Raw genomic sequence first — 19,049 nt, forward strand, 5'->3', positions numbered from 1 at the left:
CTTTCTGGAGAATGAAATTCATCAAATGAAACTCGCGTTCCCGACTAACCGATGAAGGCCTCCGCGACTTTCTGTCTGTCAGTGTGCAACCTTGATGTAGATCACTCGAGTTGGCGAAGAATGTTCAGCAACAAAATTCGCGTTGAAAGAGTTTTTTTTAGGGGCGAAGCTCCTTTGGGTGTGGATCTGTCCCTCCTCTGTAGTATGTAGTAGTAGGTAGCCACCTCTAGTTCTTGGAGTGTTCACTAGATGGCGCTGTTGAAGTCACCTCGAGTTTTCAGAAAGATCCCTAGATGGCGCGAAGGCGCTCGCTGCGTTGCAGATGCGTGCTCTAGTCCCCCCCCCCCCTCTCTCGCCTCGCGACGCCGACGCTCCGCGCTCGCTGCGGTGCAGATGCGTGCTCTAGTCCCCCCCCCTCTCTCTCTCTCTCGCCTCGCGAGTCCGACGCAGGCAGCGTCTGCTAGCGAGTTTCTTGATAGAAAAAAACCGACTGCTCGCGTTGCACAACCGTTCACTGACCACCCTGTATATATAGGCTAGTGATGCAGAACTATCGGTGGTACTATCGATACTATCGATAGCTGAGTCACTATCGAACTATCGATGGTTAAAAGATACTATCGATAGCGCTGTCGATAGTAAGTACTATCCATAGTTTAAAATCAACAGCGCGAACTCATTGCAGAATAAAATTGGTTTCCCGCGCGCGTGGTAGATAGTGGAAGCCGGAGGAGCAGGCTGAAGGGCAAGAAAGTTGACATGCTTGCGTTCTTCACCAGAGTGCTTCGCTGACACATGATCATAAAGTCAAACTATTCAGCTGTAGCGGAAAGGAAGCCGTTATGTGGGGTGGAACTGCGCGGCTTCAGTTTTATATTGCATTTTATGATTTCAAAGAAAAAAAAAATGATCAAGAACTAAGCTTGGTAATTGTAAGATGTAACTGGTTGCTTTTAAATATGAATTTATTGATGGACATATATGCCGCCATTTTCACTGCGCAAATAATTTCTTTCGCCAAAAAATTGCTCATAAATTAAACGAAGGTGATAGTAGGCTATCGCGAATATTTTGGAAATTTGGCCAGCCAGCAACAGCATCGTTATTCGCACCACTATGGATAGTTTGTCACGTGGTTGTGACGGTGAAGAATGCTGTAGCAAGACTGGGAAATACGAAGCTCTTTATTTGGTCGCACTTGTGCCTAGAAAATAAAAACTTGGAATACAAGCGATACACGCTGCGCACTGATAGGGGCAAGAACAGTCGCCGGCCGTCGAGTAATCTGATAATTGGTAGAACGCTTCGTCTTTTATACATCAGTCATCAAACCTTCTAGCGTTATCGCTGGTGCTCGCGTAAACTCTCGAATAAACTTGAATATTCGCGTCCGGGCGTAATCTTAAAATGTCAAACAATCGCGAAGCTTCTCATACATTACGGCGCGGTCTGCGTCGAACGCCGCTAACAGTCTGTGGGTGAAACCCGAATACATCAAAATAAAGCAATAAACACGCGTGGCAGTAATATCGCTAGAATATTACCGATGATACTACCGATTCGACTATCGATAGTTTGTTTACACTATCGATAGTTTCAAAGAAACTATCGATACTATCGATAGTCAATTTACCGATAGTTCTGCATCACTAATATAGGCACTGGATTTTGACCTCCAAGGTAGTGCCTGTGTGAGATTTCTCCTGTGTGTGATTAAACAATACAAATTGACAGCGTACATGTAAAATTAAAGTGAGCTGCAAGTCGCCATGACTCTCATCGACCCTTTAGTATAAACGCGCCCGATCTCACGTCGTTGATGATGTACTGGGGCAGAATTCACGGAAGATTAATACATGGCGCGTGTAATTGGTGGAAGGCAATCGTTCGATTTAGTGCGGCGACGTACGCTAGGGAGACCGTTGTAATGAAGGGACCATGTAAACCCACAGTACAATAAAAGGTTGATGTTTAATATACACACAAAGTGTTTCTCACGTGTTTACTTGAACATATGCTGGGTGAATTACTCGGAGTATTCAAGGCTTACCGATTATTTCCTCCTGAACTTCGCCGCACTCATCATCATTCACCCCGTGGATATGCTGTGGATTTTTTTTCACCTTGCAACCTTGCGACATGCCTGCTGAAAATAAAGATGATTTACATTCCAATTTTGTACATTATCGTCAATTTGCAGAATTTTTCTCTATGCCTGGAAAGCCTGATCCACCATACCGCCCACGTCGAAATGCCGTCCGGCCACCGCCATGTCGGCTTCATGCTACTCGGCCCTCCGCCTCAAAAGTTTGCCGACCTCTGGTGTTAAGAAAAAATCACACCATCTCCCGCTAGATGGGACCATGAGGCGATGCGAAGCAGTGTTTCGGCATGTAGAGCCCGCGTTTCAGAGGTGGAGTGGTGAGCGGGAAGGGAAGAGGGGGGTGGAGGGGAAAGAGAAAGGAAAGGGGAAGGGAGAGGGGGAAGGGGAGGAGAGATGGGAGGGGAGATGAGGAAAGGAGAGGGGGAGGGGGAGGGAAAGGGAAGGGAAGGGGGAAGGCAATCGGAGAGGTGATGTGGAGAGGGGGAGTGGAGAGGGGCAGTGGAGAAGGTATGCGCATGCGCAGTAAGGGTATGGATGGATGGATGGATGCTATGAGCGTCCCCTTTGTAACGGGGCGGTGACATGTCTGCCACCAGGCTCGAAGGAAAAAAAAATGCTTCCTTGTTTTATGTTGGCCTAATACCTTATTTACATTGATTAAATCACGCCGCACACCGCCACCACCGGATTGAACTCCGCTATAAGATGCTTCACATCTAATACGGCCGCGAGCGAGCGAAGCGGCCTTCGTGCTGTCTGTCGTCCCAACACGAAGTAAGCGATGAGAGCACAGCAAGTATACTAGCAGTATACTGATGTCTGTCGAGATTACGCGCGCGCCAGCGCTCGCGACAGCACCCTTTTGATCGAAGTTCGCAGTTTCTGCTCAAGCGACGCAGCCCCCCCCTCTCCCCTTCACCTGTCGGTGCCCATTCATGCTCCTTCGCTCGACTAGGCCAGCATGAATTTTCTAGCCGCTCACCACGATTACTCGGACGCCCGTTCTCCTGCCCCCCCCCCCTCACTTTTCTTTTTTTTTAACTCATACCTTTCTTTTTCTTCTTTTACCATACTCTTCACTCTCACTGTCCCTTCATTCCCCAATCCCCCGTGAGTGTATCGATTGAGGTGTCCTCACTTGAGAGACAGTTAACGTGCGCTCCACACCCAATTTTCATTCTCATTTCCTTCTTCCTTTTAAGAATCACCCCCTCCCCCCCTTCGCTCGACGAAAGACGGCCGGGGCGTTTCCTCTTTTCTTGACGAGCCATGGACGCCAGGCCTCACACGCGGGGCGATATTATCACACGTGTCCTTCGTGCGACGGAGACGGCCGGCTATTTTCGAATCTGCGTCAGCCGCGCTCGTTCCCAGCGCTCGCGTGCTCTTACTAGCGCGTAGATAATAGGATGCGCTGGGCAATGTTTTCGATTGAGACTTTAAACGGAACGTGACGGCGACGGCGACGCAAAACTCTTGCAATAAAATTGAGTGCATAAAACAGTTCTAAATTGTCGCGTTTCAACAACGGCGCTATATACGTATGCATCTGTGTCTCGAACCGTTTGTCCGCCAGTAAGGCAAGTTGTCGCCTAGCCGGCCCTTTAGTTGGCTGTGATGGATTATGACTGTGCATCGCATTTAGACCTTTGCCATTTCCCGTTGATCATGTGGTCGTCGTTGCACTTTCGATCTATTCGAACTATTGCCACTATATTGCGATTTCATTGATGACTTTCGTTTAGTTGCAAACCCTGAATCGCGCTATTTATTTCCATTTTTTACTGATTTCATTCATCGAATATTGAAGATTAGTACGAACACTGCAACTTATGTGCGCCTGTTTATCCCGCCTTCGTTACGCTGTGGGCATTGCTGATAAATGAGTATGGACTGATTGGATGCGAGTGTGTGACCCTTGATTATTGCCTCTTTCCGAAAGGGTCTGCTGCTCGACGTGAGCAGGCCCACCGAGCTATGCTGACTTTCACGGACCAAACGAATCTAATCACCCGTTTGTAGGCGTTTGTTTTTTCGTGTTTTGCTAATTTTTGTCGAAGACCTGATCGCTTTTTTTTTCTTTGCTTTCCCATCTTTCCTCTTTCTTCTCTCCTATCTTCTTTTCTCAATCTCTTCTCTCCTTCCGAAAGAGTAGGCAGGTGTTGGGCCCCTATAGACGGCAGTTGTCTGCCTACTCTCTTCATATTTTCCTCTGCGTTTTTGTGTAATTGTGTACGCATAATAAATAACAAAGAATAATAGTACTAATAATGCTACTAACCATAATATTCCTCCAGAAGTTTCCCCTAGTGGGCATGAACCACACATGTTGAGGTGTTCGTCATCATCAGCAATACGCAAACGGTTCCGCTCCTGTGCCTACCTTGGTCGGCCCTGTGAAAGCCTCGCAACTTCCTTGTAGCAACTGAGAGATTTTCGAAGTTCTGGAAGATGGGTAAGCGCCCAGTCATCGCCTCATAGCGTCGGCAATGCTGTGTCACCTCCAAACGTTCATTATTTCGTGTTACACAGGTATAATCAAGTCACGAAGCAGCCCGTTATCCCGCGGTATTTCGTCAAGGCCAGGCTGCGCTTTGTTATTTGATTTCTGCGAGATATTTCTGTTCAGGCTATACGAAAAGTATGTTAAGTTTAGTGTTGCCGGCAAAAGAGCAAATGTATTCAAGTTGATGTTAAAGCGAAACTACATTTATGGACCGCTCCTGCCTTTGCCGACCTTAGAACACCAGCTCGGCGCTGCTGTCTGAGAGAATGGGCTACCGTTAAAGTTAATGAAAAATTCTTTCAGATTCAATGCTATCACACCGAACTTCCGTTATTCCACTTGTGGAAGTGGGATAACTTCCGATTGGAAGCACTTCCGTTGTACTTTCAATGTAATCTACTAATGCACAATCTACGAAAGTCCCGTTATACGAAATTTCTTCCAATCCGGAAGGACTTCCAGGTTGTATCCCGGGTACGACCCGGAAGTGCTGCCATTCAAAAGTACCTCAGGGTGCGCATTTCCGATTTCACAAGTTCACATGTTTCCACTTATCTTCCATCCGGCCAGCACTTCGCTATCGCTTCTAGCTTAGGCCTCCGACGTAAGTTCGGTCAGAATAAGCGATCGCGGACATCGTACACCGTTACAGTGAGAGGCTGGAGGAGGAGGCCCGCGAAGACACGTCGTGCTATGGGCATATGCGCCTTGGAACGCTCCGTACATGACAAGCGTCATCTATTGGAACTTACGTGTGACTCGCAATTCCTATGGCTACCAAAGCTATAAGGTCGCAGCATTTTATTTATCTGTGATTCATACACGAATTCGTATGAAAAACGGTCCTATTTCTGCCCCTTAGATTTCCTGCAGTATGCAGTGCGCCGCTTGCTGATTAACAACAGCACTCATTTGTGCGTAATGATTCAATTCAATTCAATTTTGTCGGACCAACATTACCAAGGCTGAATGGACTAAATGCATATTATATCTGCTAACTAGGGTGCCTCCGCCCATACATTTGCTCAGATGCAGTAAAACAGAAGAATACACATGTTAGCGAAATTCAAAGAGTATGAAGCATATACGGAACATGCACTTTGGAATATATAAGTACCATCAACAGCAGTCACCTATGTGAAGATTAAGAAAGAAAAGAGAATATCTAAAAAATGAAACCAGGAGCATGTAAGGTCATACAATACTGAACATAAAGTACACATTGAAAGAAATGAGTGACTTCTAGACAATTATACAACAGACTTTCTCTCATCGGATGCAGGCACATTGATTACCTTGTTTAGATATTTATGGAAATGAATTGTACAATAAACGCTCCTGTAGATACAGCCATTGAAACGAGATGAATGATTTGGGAGACCCATATTCATAAGCGTTTTCCACGTGTAATGCACTGGCGACTGCTTCTGCTTCCAGCTGTGAACTATTACCAGGCCCAAGATTACTACGGACAACCGCTGTTGGATCAAAGCAGCTACGACCCGATTGGCCAATCAGGTAAGCGGAAATGTGCTCAGTAGCAAGTCTCTTCTGAGAATATAAGGCGCACTACAACTGAGGCTGTCGAAAGGAGGTGACGCTGAAGTCGGAGGGAGCCAGATAAGGTGTCAGCTCGCGAATACTTTTTTTTCTACGAAAAAATTTGCGTACTATAAAGCTCTATGCTATCCACATACGCACAGCGTGGGGCGGGAGGGCGGGCGCTCCCTAATAATCCGGAGGGGGGGGGAATGTCAGAATTCCGAACTCAGTCCGTCATTCTCGACATTTCAGGGTCATGGTCATGCAGGTTTTTTCTATAATGGCAACCGAGGACCCATGATTTAATTCGAACTGTTTAATAAGTGGAACTGTATAAATTCAGAACTGTTTATTTCCGACCTCTAGCCCCCCCCCCCCCCCCCTCCCTAGAGATTAAAGGCAGCACATTGTCAGAAGAACGTGAGTGCTTCATTTTCAATTTTTCATTCATTGCGAAGCTTATTTTTATTTTCGAAGATGTCCAGCGCTAAACCTTGAACACAAGCTCGCAGGAAGACATGGCGGGATGGGTCCTGCCCGTCATGTCTTTATAGTTTTACTACAGCTCAAACGTTTTTGGGTTATTAACACAATGTCATCTTTTATACGGATTTATACGGACCCTGTACCACATTTTCCCAAAGCTTTAACAAAACTTCTGTAATAAACATACTTTTGCTACTGCGTCTTCAACAACTAACCGTGCCGGACCGAACTATTTTTAACATGGCTCGTAAGACGATTCGTAAGACAAATTCTTGAGTCGGTTATTGTTAACAATGTTATTTTTCTTCGGCGTTTTGGCCTTCTTCTCATGCTGAGTTTTTTTCGCAGGCTTTTCAGCAGGCTATCCATCGGGATATACGGATGTGACGGGTCTGGATAGAAGTAAGCCCGTTCGCTTACTTTTGCAGAGTATACCCTCATGCTTTTCGCTGTCTGTTGCTTCGTGAGTCTTTCTCTAATAGGTTCACGGTGATGTCTGTAACATTCCTTCGTCTACAGAAGGCACGGATTTCATATTCTCTTACGTATTAGTTGCGTTCGCGTTAGGACATGATATAGATAATTCTACTAGTGTCTTCTCTATCGTAATCGTGCAGTTATCATTGTTATCGCACTTAGTAATGACTAGAGAAGTATAATGGCGGAGAATGCAATTTAATTGAGAAGGTTTAGGTTAAGCGTCTCGTGAGAGCAGACGATTTTGGCTGTGCTGTGAATGTGCATTTGAAAACAAAAAGTGTTCCGTTGTCAGAGGCCTTCAAGTGGCGTTGAGCCAAAAGCCAGAGCTGTTATCTGAGCACTCAAACGAGACATCCGGGCCCTCAAACGAGATCATCCGGACATCGTTGCGAGAACTAAACGAGATAATTCGGGCAACCAGCCAAAAGATTTATAAAATGCGGTCTCTGGCCGTTAACTCTTTCTACAGGACCGCATTATATATGCTTGTTACGGACCAAACAAATTACATATTGCTTCAGAGTCCTTAGTGTTTCTCCAAAATATCACTGAAGCTGTAACTACTAGTACGCTGAAGTTTTATTTGCAATTTCCAATAGAGACGTTCCAAATGCAGATACGGGACACCGTACACTTGCTATCTTAAAGCCCATCGTCACGCCTGTGCTCTTTTCAACGGCGCGCAAACGGAGCCAACTGCAGAGGCAATAGTTTTGCGGCACCGATCGACACCTCCTGCGAAAGATGGCGCTACGCTGCGTGTGCGTCATACGCAGCGTGGCGCCTAAAGTTGTGCCTGGCATCATCTCCAACCAATCTGCTTTGCCGGAAGCCATTTCATGCTTACACCTACTATCGGTCAGGCGAGCGCCAGCCATTTTCTGAAACATTAGTCAAACATCGGCACGTGCGCTTAAGGAGGAGTGCATTGAAGTAGAACGGCTATTTGGGCTAGTAGGTTAAAGTTAGCTAAAGCGCTGCAAACCCTTTCAATAAGGAGGAGTATTGACAGTGACGCGCCCAATTTCTTTCTTGGTCGACCAAGAATGAAATAAGAAATTTGTGACAATTACTTGCTAAGTGGTTTTTGCAAACAGCAATGCACCTCCCCCTTTTTGTTAGAGAAAGAGTAATGACAACAGTCTGGCGCGGAACGCTCGGCCAAGGATAGCCTCAGTGTACGTAACGATTCAGAAACTACATGCACCAGCCTACATGCACCAACGCTATTGGCGGGATTGGATGCTATAATAATTAAGTACCTCGCAGAAACTGCACTGCAGTCCATATAGGCGATAGGTACGGTGCACATGATGAATATTTCATAATGGACGATTGCGTAAGCTATATTGCATACGCTTCCATCCTTTGGCATCTGATTATGTACTATTATGAAATTAAAGACAATACAACGCAACGTATCCGGCATTGAACAGCTTTTGTGCCCGCTAATGAACCTGCTGCGTAAGGCCAAATGCTGCGTAAGGCTACGTAAGGCTGCTGCGTAAGGCTACGTGAGGTAAAAAGAAACATTCGCAGAGGAAATACATTTTCATACTTGTTTTTGCGTGCAAATTATGCTAATGACTTCGACAAATGCACCAAATTGAACGTCCGCGAAAAAAACCTAATGAGCCACATTCACTATCTTGCACTGCCTGATGGTCCCTGTGCACGTGGAATGCCGTATCTAGTTTATTGATACGGCCTCATACGGCGTCAAGCGTGCGTAACAGAATTTGCTAGATTTTCCAATCTCGCTGTCCATACTATGTTTACCTAATATACAATAAACATGACTCTGAGAACTAGTTTCTCATTTTACTCTCTGTAACCGAAATTATTGTTTTGCAGGCAAGTCTACGTAAGTATTTACCTATTTTTTTAACAACACTTCGTGATAGCGCGTTTGTGTGGGCAACTGGAAGTCTCGCGCGAGAGCATACAACCTGAAAAAAAAATAAAAGTAAAGAAGCCTTAGTGTTCTCAGAAGCCAGGTGCACATGCTAAATCTGAGTGACTTTAACGCGATAACATTACGAGGATGGCTGTGTGTGCAGGATCTGCTCTCGTTTCATACAGCGGAATCTCGTTTGTAGGTCTTCACGAGAAACCGAAGCAAAACGTATCATCCAGAAAATCGTGTTATCCAAAACAAGCTACGAGGCATACGCGTAATCGCACTCGGTGACAAACGAAATAGCTAGCAAAGGTACAGTCGGTGTCAAAAGTTTAGGAACAACTACGTCTGAGAAAACTTTGAATTTTTTAGTGATTGGAGACTGTATTCACTTGAACTGTTCAGAATATGTTGTTAGCGCGTTTTAGAACACGTCGAAAATCTATATTCAAGGCTGCCGGATGAAACTTCGGTAATAATGAACTTTTTCTATTTTTTTGTGGTCTCTAAACGTTTGAAGCGGACTGTACGTGTGCCGTTCGAATAAAAGGTGTTGCAGTGGCACCTCGCTCGCTCCCGGAAATACGAGGGATATTCTAAAAAAATCATCACCATAAATCGCGCACTTCATGCCTGCTGAGTGGCCAGCGCGGCTCAGGCCGCTCAGTAGGAATTTAGGACACAGAAGGACAAGGTGCGCTGTGGTAGTGTTTTTTTCCCCTTTGTATCTGCGCAGATTCTGCGACCTTTATATATTTTTTTAAGCAGTAAAGCTGGCAAAGCTACGTTGAAGTTCGGCGCTCGTCCTGTGTGTTCTCTTTGTATCGCCGTTATAATTGTCGATTTAATCAGGTTTAAGCTTCAAACAGTGCGTCCTACAACTCGGTGGTTGGAAAGTGAGCCGCGAACGCACTGCCCTCGCTCGCTTGTTCTGTCCTCCTTTTTGAGGCGATTAAGCTAAAGAGCTCCTTTCGCAGAAATTACGGTGTCGGTGGTGTCGGCGTCGGCGTCTTTGGTTCTGAGCGAAAAATCAGCGTTGTCCGTGCGCGAAAATTCGAGGTAGTACGCCATCGCGTTGTATTCTTGTTGCCGCCGCCTCCAACAGAGACAGGCGCGCGGTGTGGTCACTGCATCTGTTGGAGGCGTTGCGATGGTGCGCCATGGTTTTTGCCCGCCGTTTCCGAGAGATGGTGTGACTACGCCTCACGGATGTTCCCTTACAAACACGTAGTGGGTGCATCGCTAGTTACCAATGAAAACGGGCACACACATTTGTACGCGTATTTTCTTACACACACGTACATGTTTCATCGATACTTTGAAAACATTGTCACGTGCGTAGACGTTCCCTGACGCCACCGGGCTGTTGGCACGCTTCAGATGGATTCTGTGCATTCGTAATGAGGTTTGAGTGCAGTGACTGAAAGTGTCAGTGCAGTGTGCGTGCGTGTGTGAGAGGCGCAGGGCACGGTGTATAGTTTGCCCCAACAGTACACCAGCGCATAATACTCGCTGGTACTTTGGACACACAAAGCACTGTTGTCATAAAAGTGCTGCTGAAGAGGGCTGAAACCTTTACCTTTCCTATAGGTATGTCCTGTGTGCGTGTGCTTGTGTGTGTATGTATGTATGTATGTATGTATGTATGTATGTATGTATGTATGTATGTATGTATGTATGTATGTATGTATGTATGTATGTATGTATGTATGTATGTATGTATGTATGTATGTATGTATGTATGTATGTATGTATGTATGTATGTAAGAATTCCACAACATTTTATTTGAAACAAATGTTTCACAAGGTTTATCAAAGGAACATTACGATTACTTTTAACCGACAAAAAAAAATACCACAATTATGTGAACTGATGCGAGCTCGCATACAGCAGCAACTAGAGCCTTATAAATATTTTTACTGGAGGTTGAAATACAGAAGTGACTACAGTATCCAACATGGCACTTGGTCAGCAGATCCTAAATACAACTATTATAAAAATATAAACAATATGCATGAGTCAACATCATAGTGAACGTCATGATGAGGATAGTGGAGTGATTACACTGTCGTTTCGGCGACATTGGAGTTTTTAAGCAGAAACGACTTCATCCTGTGATCAACCTAGCGTCGATAGTCACGTAAAACCTTGGGTTGTATGCATCTTGGTAATTCTAAAACAAGAAGCGTTACGCCTCTCTGTTCCAACGTTTCGTTCCTTCGAGGTTTCTTTTTCATGAGTGCTTATTATTCGAAAAATATTCGAAAAGTATTCGGATTTTCTAATATACCCCATTCGCTTAGAGTACCGAATCGAATAGAACGCTATTGGATTCGTTATTCGAAGTTTTCCATTATTCGCACACCCCTGCAGATTATTCTTAGGACTTGCTTTACCGTTTCACTGCGTTCATACAAAATCGTCAAAAACGTATGAGGGTCGCTTCAACCACTTAGCCAGAACACGATATAGGGAAGCGCTGCATGAAATTTTCACATTAACGTGCAGTGCCATGACAATGGTGCCTCGGTATTTTTTTTCTCTCTCAATAGCTTCGGCGAAGAGAGCAGCGGGTACGGCGTCGCTGTATGTGTGTTCCTCATCATCGCCATTGTCCTAGCCGTCATCTTCCTTCTGTTAGTCTTGAGATTCAACAGTGAGTATTACTGACAGCTTTACGCAGCGTTGGTCCTAGAGTACAAGGAGCAGATGGGGACTGCAGTACTAGGCCTACAGATCCGTGCGTAGCCTGGTGTTGTCGCACTACCTCACTGACTCCCGCATTCACAAACAAACGCTAGCTTTGTCGCTTGCTTTCCTTATAGATTATGTGTCCTTAACCCGCGTTAACGGGAGCGAAAGTAAGAGAAAACGAACGTGTTGGTTTCAAAATAACTGGCCCAGCTTCTTTAAGGAGCACGTTAAGTGCGCGAAAACTATAAATAAAGGGAGAGAAAAGAGCATGGTTGGGTTGGGAATGGGAACTTTTCTAACGTAGTATCCGTTGTTCTGTTTCATCAAAGCAATGTTGTGTACATACCTGTTGTTGGCGTAGCACATGAAGCTAACGAAGCCATTTGTTTTGGTTGGCCCTTCACACAGCGAATCGTGGGCGGAACGCACAACAGCCTGCCTACGAGCAATGTTGGTTCAAAAATAGCTACACAAAAGAAAGCATATTCAGAAATCTATAGAAATGCTCGTAACAGAAGAGTCTATTTGCACCTGAACAGCTCGGGAGTCACGTATGTGGGAAGAAACGTCATAGGTGAAGTGCGTGTAGACTCTTCCGCTCGTAACATCCGCAAAACTTACCGTGTCCGCCGCTGCAAACACGAGCGCTGTAGTAGACAAAATGCGCGAGCGTATGCAGTGGTAAAGGCGGTGCGTTTTTCAGCGCTCGCGCCAAAAGCTAAGCGCCGAGTCGATTCACTAAAACCAGAGTCATTCAGTTTTCTTTATGGTCACTAAACTGCACCGTCACGCTATGGGCGAGCTTCATACGCTGCTCGAAAATGCCGCGACGCGCCGCCGCTGCGCCACAGAGGCGATCGTCTGCGCCGTTCGCGTATTGAAACACTCGCTCAGTGCGACACAAGCTGCTCGATATGGTATGTTTAAGTTAGCGGGAATGTTGTCTCAGGAGTAGGATGCCTAACCGATGTTGCGTGCCGAGGTGCCGTTCCGGCTACAAGGGAACCGAAAAGGTGTCGTTGTTTTCTTTACCATTAGGCAAGCAGCAGCGCGAGAAATAGAAGCGGGCCATACCACGGCAAGAAAGTTGCGATTTTAAATTTGAGTTGAAGTATACACGCGTGTGTGCGAACCATTTGGACGCCTCGGACATTGTCACTGCGTATGACTTTAACATCAACGGCGACTCCGTGTCCCTGAAACACGACAAACCAATGCTGAAGGCTGACGCCGTTCCAAGGAGTTTTGAAGGATTTCCTTTGTATCTCATCAAGCGCAAACCTCGATCTCGCTCATCGACAATGCGACCACCATGCGAACGACAACGTGAGTCGTCGTGTGAAGAACTCCGAGCATCGCCGACACCCTGTTTAGACCGCACCGTAGCCACACGAATGGGCGTGTAACAGCTCGTATTTTTGCCTATGTTTACAACTGCCACCGCTGGCACTTTACTGCGAGTGCACGGTGTTTAACCTGACGGAAATGTTAAAAAGCTGTACGTATCGTAGTGTTGAGACGAAAGGAGCTTGCGAGGCCGCGGCGGCCGCATTTCGATGGGGGCGAAATGCAACAACACCAGTACGCTGAGAATTAGGTACATGTGAAAATCGCAGGGCCACATTAAGCTGGACGAGTTGGTGTGAGGGCTCGTTTAATTAAACCAGCACGCAAACACAAGGTACATAAAAGGAAGCGAAGTGGTGTCTCCTTTTGTTTACAGTGTGTTTTTGAGCTAGATTAAAGTGGCATATTTAGGAAGACTTATTAAAAACTACAAATCGATTGAGGTACAATAGACCTCTCCCGAAATACGCCATACTGCGGTGTCAACGTCACTGCGTGACGTCACAGGTGCAATATTTCCGTCTTATCAAAACTTCGATTAAAAGCACTTTCGCGACAATGAAGAGCCAAATGAGAACCTGTGCCATTTTTAACATTTCGCGTATGTTCTCGGGCCCTAATATTTACGCACCGACGAGTTTGCCCTATGTAAATGTTATCGCAAGACCATGGAAGTTTATATACAACATTAGTTATACAATCCACGAACTTTTTCGCGCGCCTTAGTCGTCTGTCACTCTTTCCTCCATTTAACTTTCTGTGCACGGCTGCACGTACCTACATACATAATACGAAAATTTTGCATCGGCACGGGGATCAGCGCATATGTGAAATAATGGAGGCTTTTTATATGTCACTTGACGGCCACAAGTGCATCAGTAGACCTTCGGTAGCATTGTCACAGGCACCTCAGCGATAGTTTGCGTTATGTTCATGTCTAATCAGGCACTAATGTTTCTTGCTACTTTTGTTACCTCGCGCATGTGTGATGTTTTTTTTATCGTGCTGTTCCAGATACTTTTTATTCTGTTCATTTTGAAATAAAATTTTAGTTGCGAGTCACCGCCGTTGCCTGTGGTCCCTTGGCTCGTCCTTCTTTTTGCGCGCTGTTTATTCGTCCATGATGGAAGCACACCAACTCTTCCACTTAACCGTTCTGATTATTACTTCATCGTCCCTTAGACACCGACCTCGTGGAAGACGCCAACGTCAAGTCAAAAGCTACGTTCTCTGACCTGGGCACCGCATCCTCCGCCAAGCGGACAGTCGTGGTAAGCATAAGTGTACGCTTACATATTGCTAGCGAACACGCACAAAGGACGACATAGAAAGAGACAGGACAACCGCTATATGGAAGCATACAATCAATACCAAATAGCCCAGCTTAATGCATTAACGAGCATAAGTATACGCCGTCGAAAAATCAATTATGTCGCACATATATATATATATATATATATATATATATATATATATATATATATATATATATATATATATATATATATATATATATATATATATATATATAGTCCTAATGAGCTACAGTACATATGTACAGTATGGTCCACTGTTCAAGGGAGCACTCGAATGATCAACTTTCATTTTCTTGGCCCCCTAAAGGCTAGTGGATGCGCAAAGATTGCTCGTGCACGTTATTGGTCTATCATAAGGGTTCGGAAGTGTCAAATACCAGTAGTGTTATGTAGATCTAAGCCACTGTGCTTTTGCAGGAGAGCGAAATCCGGACATACCTGAAACGCAAGTGTTCCCTTTAACAGTGGACACGTCTGTACATCGCAACGCCTAATGAGGATACAAAATGTGTCTGTGTGCTATAGGCGCGGTCGTGTTACGCTCATGCGTTTGAATAATGAGCTTGAATGTGAACGCGGGCCAATATATGTGATTTGCGCCAGTGAATACTTTCGAATATGCTCGACATTGCTTCAAAGCAATGAAATGAAAAAAAGGCAATAATTACGGATACGTTCTAGCGGAAAAAAAAAATTTCACCATTGCTGACGCCGCCTAAACTTTGTAATAAGGCCAACCAATTTGCATCTTAAAAGGAGCTGAGAAAAAAAAGGGGGATTCCTCTGTATGAGAGCAAAACGAATTTTTTGCAAAAGAACGTAATGTGGTACACAATACACGATGACTTTAATCTACAAGGTGATAAATTTACAAACGTTCGAATATAGAAAAATAGTCCACATTTTTTTCGGAGAATCGGGGCCCGTACTTACAAAAAACGCGTTACGTTGCGAACGTTCGCAAGAGAATATTTTAGCCAATGCTGAGGCTGGCCATAGCATCATAGTAGCCGACGGGACACCGACAATAAAGCACTTGCAAAAGCTTTTTTGAATTTTTGTTCAGGTTTCCAGTAGAAGCCTAACATTTACTTGTTAAATGCCAACATTTCACCATAAGGTTTTTCACAAGGGGTATATTGCGCGGCAAAGAACACAGATAAAGATATTTCCATTCGCGCGAATTTCGTCTCTAACACTACGGGTGATGCCCACGGACTCTTTGACTGCTGTAGATGAAAAAAAAGGTAGTAGTACTTGCTAGCTTCGGGTAATAACTGCTTGTCACGTATGTTACTACCCTGCTATTACGGGCAGTTTGTAACAGCAAGGGTAGTAACTGTTACTACCCTTGCCGTTACTAACTATAGGTTGTAAAAGAAAGGTTGTAACAAAGAAAGAGGTAGTAACCGCTGCTAATATGTTTATTTTGCCACATTATTTTCCTATTGTTAATGGCGGTTGAATTCATAAGGCCACATTACGACACAACTTCGGGTAACCTTGCATGGAGTGCCATGAATAACAAGAGCACACAGACGTAAGTTCACTACGCATCACTACTTCATGCACGAGTGCAGTATTTATAGCCCCTACCTTGAAGATGCATGTCTGGTACCGGTGAGCGCCCGTGTTTTAGGATGAATAATAAAAAAAATGTGGACCTACAGTACTACAACCTATTAGCTGCTTTTGTGTGCTCGTGGACGTGGCACAAGACTTTCAATCAACCGTAGTAAAAACAATATATCTATTTTAATGAAACTGCCACAACGAAGCGTTATATACAGCGGTTGAGACAAAGTACTAATCTTGCTAACATGACCTAAGGTCACTTGAGTGGATCCCTGTGCTAGTACATAGGTATTAAAAGCTACCAGTAATCATTTCTCGGATTTTACGTGCCGAAACTACGATATGGTGAGAGACTCTGGATTAATTTTGACCACCTGGGGTTCTTGCACACCCGCCTGTGGTGTTATTTTCCTTTTTTTTTGAAATTTAATAATAATTGTTGTGGTTAAACCTCCCAAAACCACGATATGATTATGAGAAATGCCGTAGTGGGAGCCTCCGAAAGTTTTGACCACCTGGGGTGCTTTAAGACGCACCTATACCTAAGTACACGGGCCTGCAGCATTTTCGCATTTTCGAAATTTATATTGTGTACTAAATCGCGTATAGCACTTGCCTATAGTTCATTAACTCTTGCTGCTCCGTTTTCACAACAGCAGAACGATGTCTAGACATTGCGGCTTTGTAATCTTAAAACGAAAAATTTTTTTCTTGATTCATGGACATTTTATTCGCCAGTTTCCGATTTAAAGTGACACATCGAGACGATTGCAGTTATAAATAAGTCAGTAGTTGTTAGCTGCAATTTTAGATTATGTAGTAACGGTCCAAGAAAGTTAGTAACGGCTACAGTTACCACCTCTTTGCTTGCAGTTACTAACTGTGTACTAACGTAGCTAGTAAACAGGTAGAAAACAGGCTTAGTAACGACTGAAGAAAGTAGTTACTACCTATTTGCTTGCAGTTATTACCTTTCTACTAACTTTTTTTAAAGAAATCATTATTTCAATTCGCAAAATTTCGTCGACTTGTAGCTTCGCGTTCGCGTGCAGAAACTTGGTACGGGCCCTGACGGAGTCAACGGGCATATTTTTCGGTTATAATGAGGTGCATAGCAACAGCGCTTTGTCAAATTCTTGATGACGACGAGAAGCAGTCCTTGTAGTGCCAAAGCAGGTCTTAGAGCTGTTCTTGCTTATGTAGGGAAAGGCTGAGATTGACATCGAAATCTGGTTCAGGAACTTGGATCTTCGGAGTAGGTTTCGTAGAATGTTAGAGGGTGAAAGCATTGCTGCCTTCCATAATTTCTTCTGTGTTAGCGGCCTTCACGCCTTGTGTTGGCCGGCAGACCTCAAGGACCCCTCCGGTCACCTCGCACGGTGGAATCTCAGTCTCCAGGAATTCGACATTAAGCCTCGCGTACGAGTCCACACGGAAGCACTTAGACGCCGTCCGCCTATGCCCCCACCCCGTCTACGCCACTGATATAATAGAATTACATGGTTTGATTCTAGGATGCGTATTTACGGGCTGAGCGGCCCAGCGAAACAGCTGTAAAAGTGATTTTAGGAGTCTAACTTAAACCTACAATGAACACGATGTTCTGGTTTGCTTTCTTCTATGCCCTGCCTTTTTTTTTCTCCTCTAGACTGCCCCTACCCCGGTTACGACGCGGGCTACACCGTCCACCTTAGCGCCGGTCGTAACTACTGTCCCAACTGCGCCGCCCACACCGCGTCCTACACCGGCGACTACCAGAACTACGCCTGGCACGAGTGAGTCGTCGCACTTAAAATGCAGCTAATGTGCCCGCCGATTATTGTCATTCCGGGCTTTTTGTTTAATGCTAAATCATGCCGTAGTGAGCACCCCCACGATTTGTGAACTGGGGTTTCCTGGTTTACAGCTTTCATTCGTGTTTCACCAGCACTGCTCAGCGCTGGTTAAATGGGTCCTGAATCACTTTTCCAAGTAATCACCGAACGAATCACCGAATCACCGGAGTTTATTGCCTCTCGAATCGATTGCCGCGATAATTTATTGAATTCGTCAAGAACAAGCGCAGTTACAGAAATTTGTCGCACTCAAGTGCGTTCTCTCTTCTCTCGCCAAGACGAGCGCGCTGGGAGCTATACAGGGTGGGATGGCACGACGTTTGCTTTAGTAACGTTGGGATGGCACGGGGAAAGGACTTAAGCCAGCGCGGATCACGATCTTTAGCGCGCGTCATGATACGCGATCACTCTCTCCCGTTGCGATTCCGATGCTTCGTAGTGTATCTACTGCATAATGTAAGCAGAGTATGAAGCACGGCGACGGCACGTTGCGACATCCTGTGCAAGAAGCGCATCTGATCCAAACGCCGCTCTTGATTATGTCGTATATTGGCCAATAGCACGCTTTCTGTTGAGTAATGCCAAACAGCAGGCGTCGGCAGCTCCGAAGAGAGTGAGCGCAAGCCTCTGTACGAAAAAAATGGCCGCGTATCTGCGTGCTTCGCTGCAAATGTCATCGAAAGACGATAGTCTTCTGCCGGCCGTGTCTGCGCCGTTTCAGCGGAGCCTAAGATAAACTAGCATTTTCAGCGCAGCCTAAGAAACACTAGGGTCTTTAGGATTACGTATCTCTGTATTTTCTAGTAAAGGAACACACCACCTAATGCTTACGTATTTATGTTGTGCCTCAGATATGCGTAATATTTGCTTTTTGATCGGAAGTGTTCAAAAGTATGAACGCAGCTACCAGTTAAGGATGGCTGGGCGTTCAGCAAGTGCTTAAACTTTGGCCGGGTGGTTGAATCGTGTGACAGACAGACAGACAGACAGACCGACCGACCGACCGACCGACCAAAATTTTTGCGTTTAAGTATCCCAAGAAAGACTACCGTCTTTAAAAGGGCGCCTGAGAAAATGGCAACTTCGCGCTCCGCTTCTAAACTCTCCTTGCCGCGTACGGCTGCAAGATTTGGCTGATGTCTTCATGGCAGTGTGTGCTTTCCGCGAGATGCGTTTATAACCAAGTCCGAGGGGTGGTTCATGAACATTTGAACGTTCGCTAAATTTGGCAATGTTGGGTAACGCGGGCTAGTGTCGTTTTAT

At 45.2% G+C, this 19,049-nt stretch overlaps 1 protein-coding gene across 1 annotated transcript in view; it reads left to right on the plus strand.

The window, feature by feature from the left end:
* Positions 1–4,555: 4,555 nt before the first annotated feature.
* LOC119375157 (uncharacterized) overlaps positions 4,556–19,049 on the plus strand; it is an 89,002-nt gene continuing 74,508 nt past the window's right edge. Inside the window, exons 1-3 of the mRNA XM_049411185.1 lie at positions 4,556–4,559; positions 6,048–6,128; positions 6,987–7,040. Of these exons, the coding sequence (XP_049267142.1) occupies positions 4,556–4,559; positions 6,048–6,128; positions 6,987–7,040 (139 nt within the window). The remainder of the gene's footprint in view (positions 4,560–6,047; positions 6,129–6,986; positions 7,041–19,049) is intronic.

The sequence above is a fragment of the Rhipicephalus sanguineus genome, chromosome 11 (assembly GCF_013339695.2).
Source record: "Rhipicephalus sanguineus isolate Rsan-2018 chromosome 11, BIME_Rsan_1.4, whole genome shotgun sequence".
Lineage (NCBI taxonomy): Eukaryota > Metazoa > Arthropoda > Arachnida > Ixodida > Ixodidae > Rhipicephalus > Rhipicephalus sanguineus.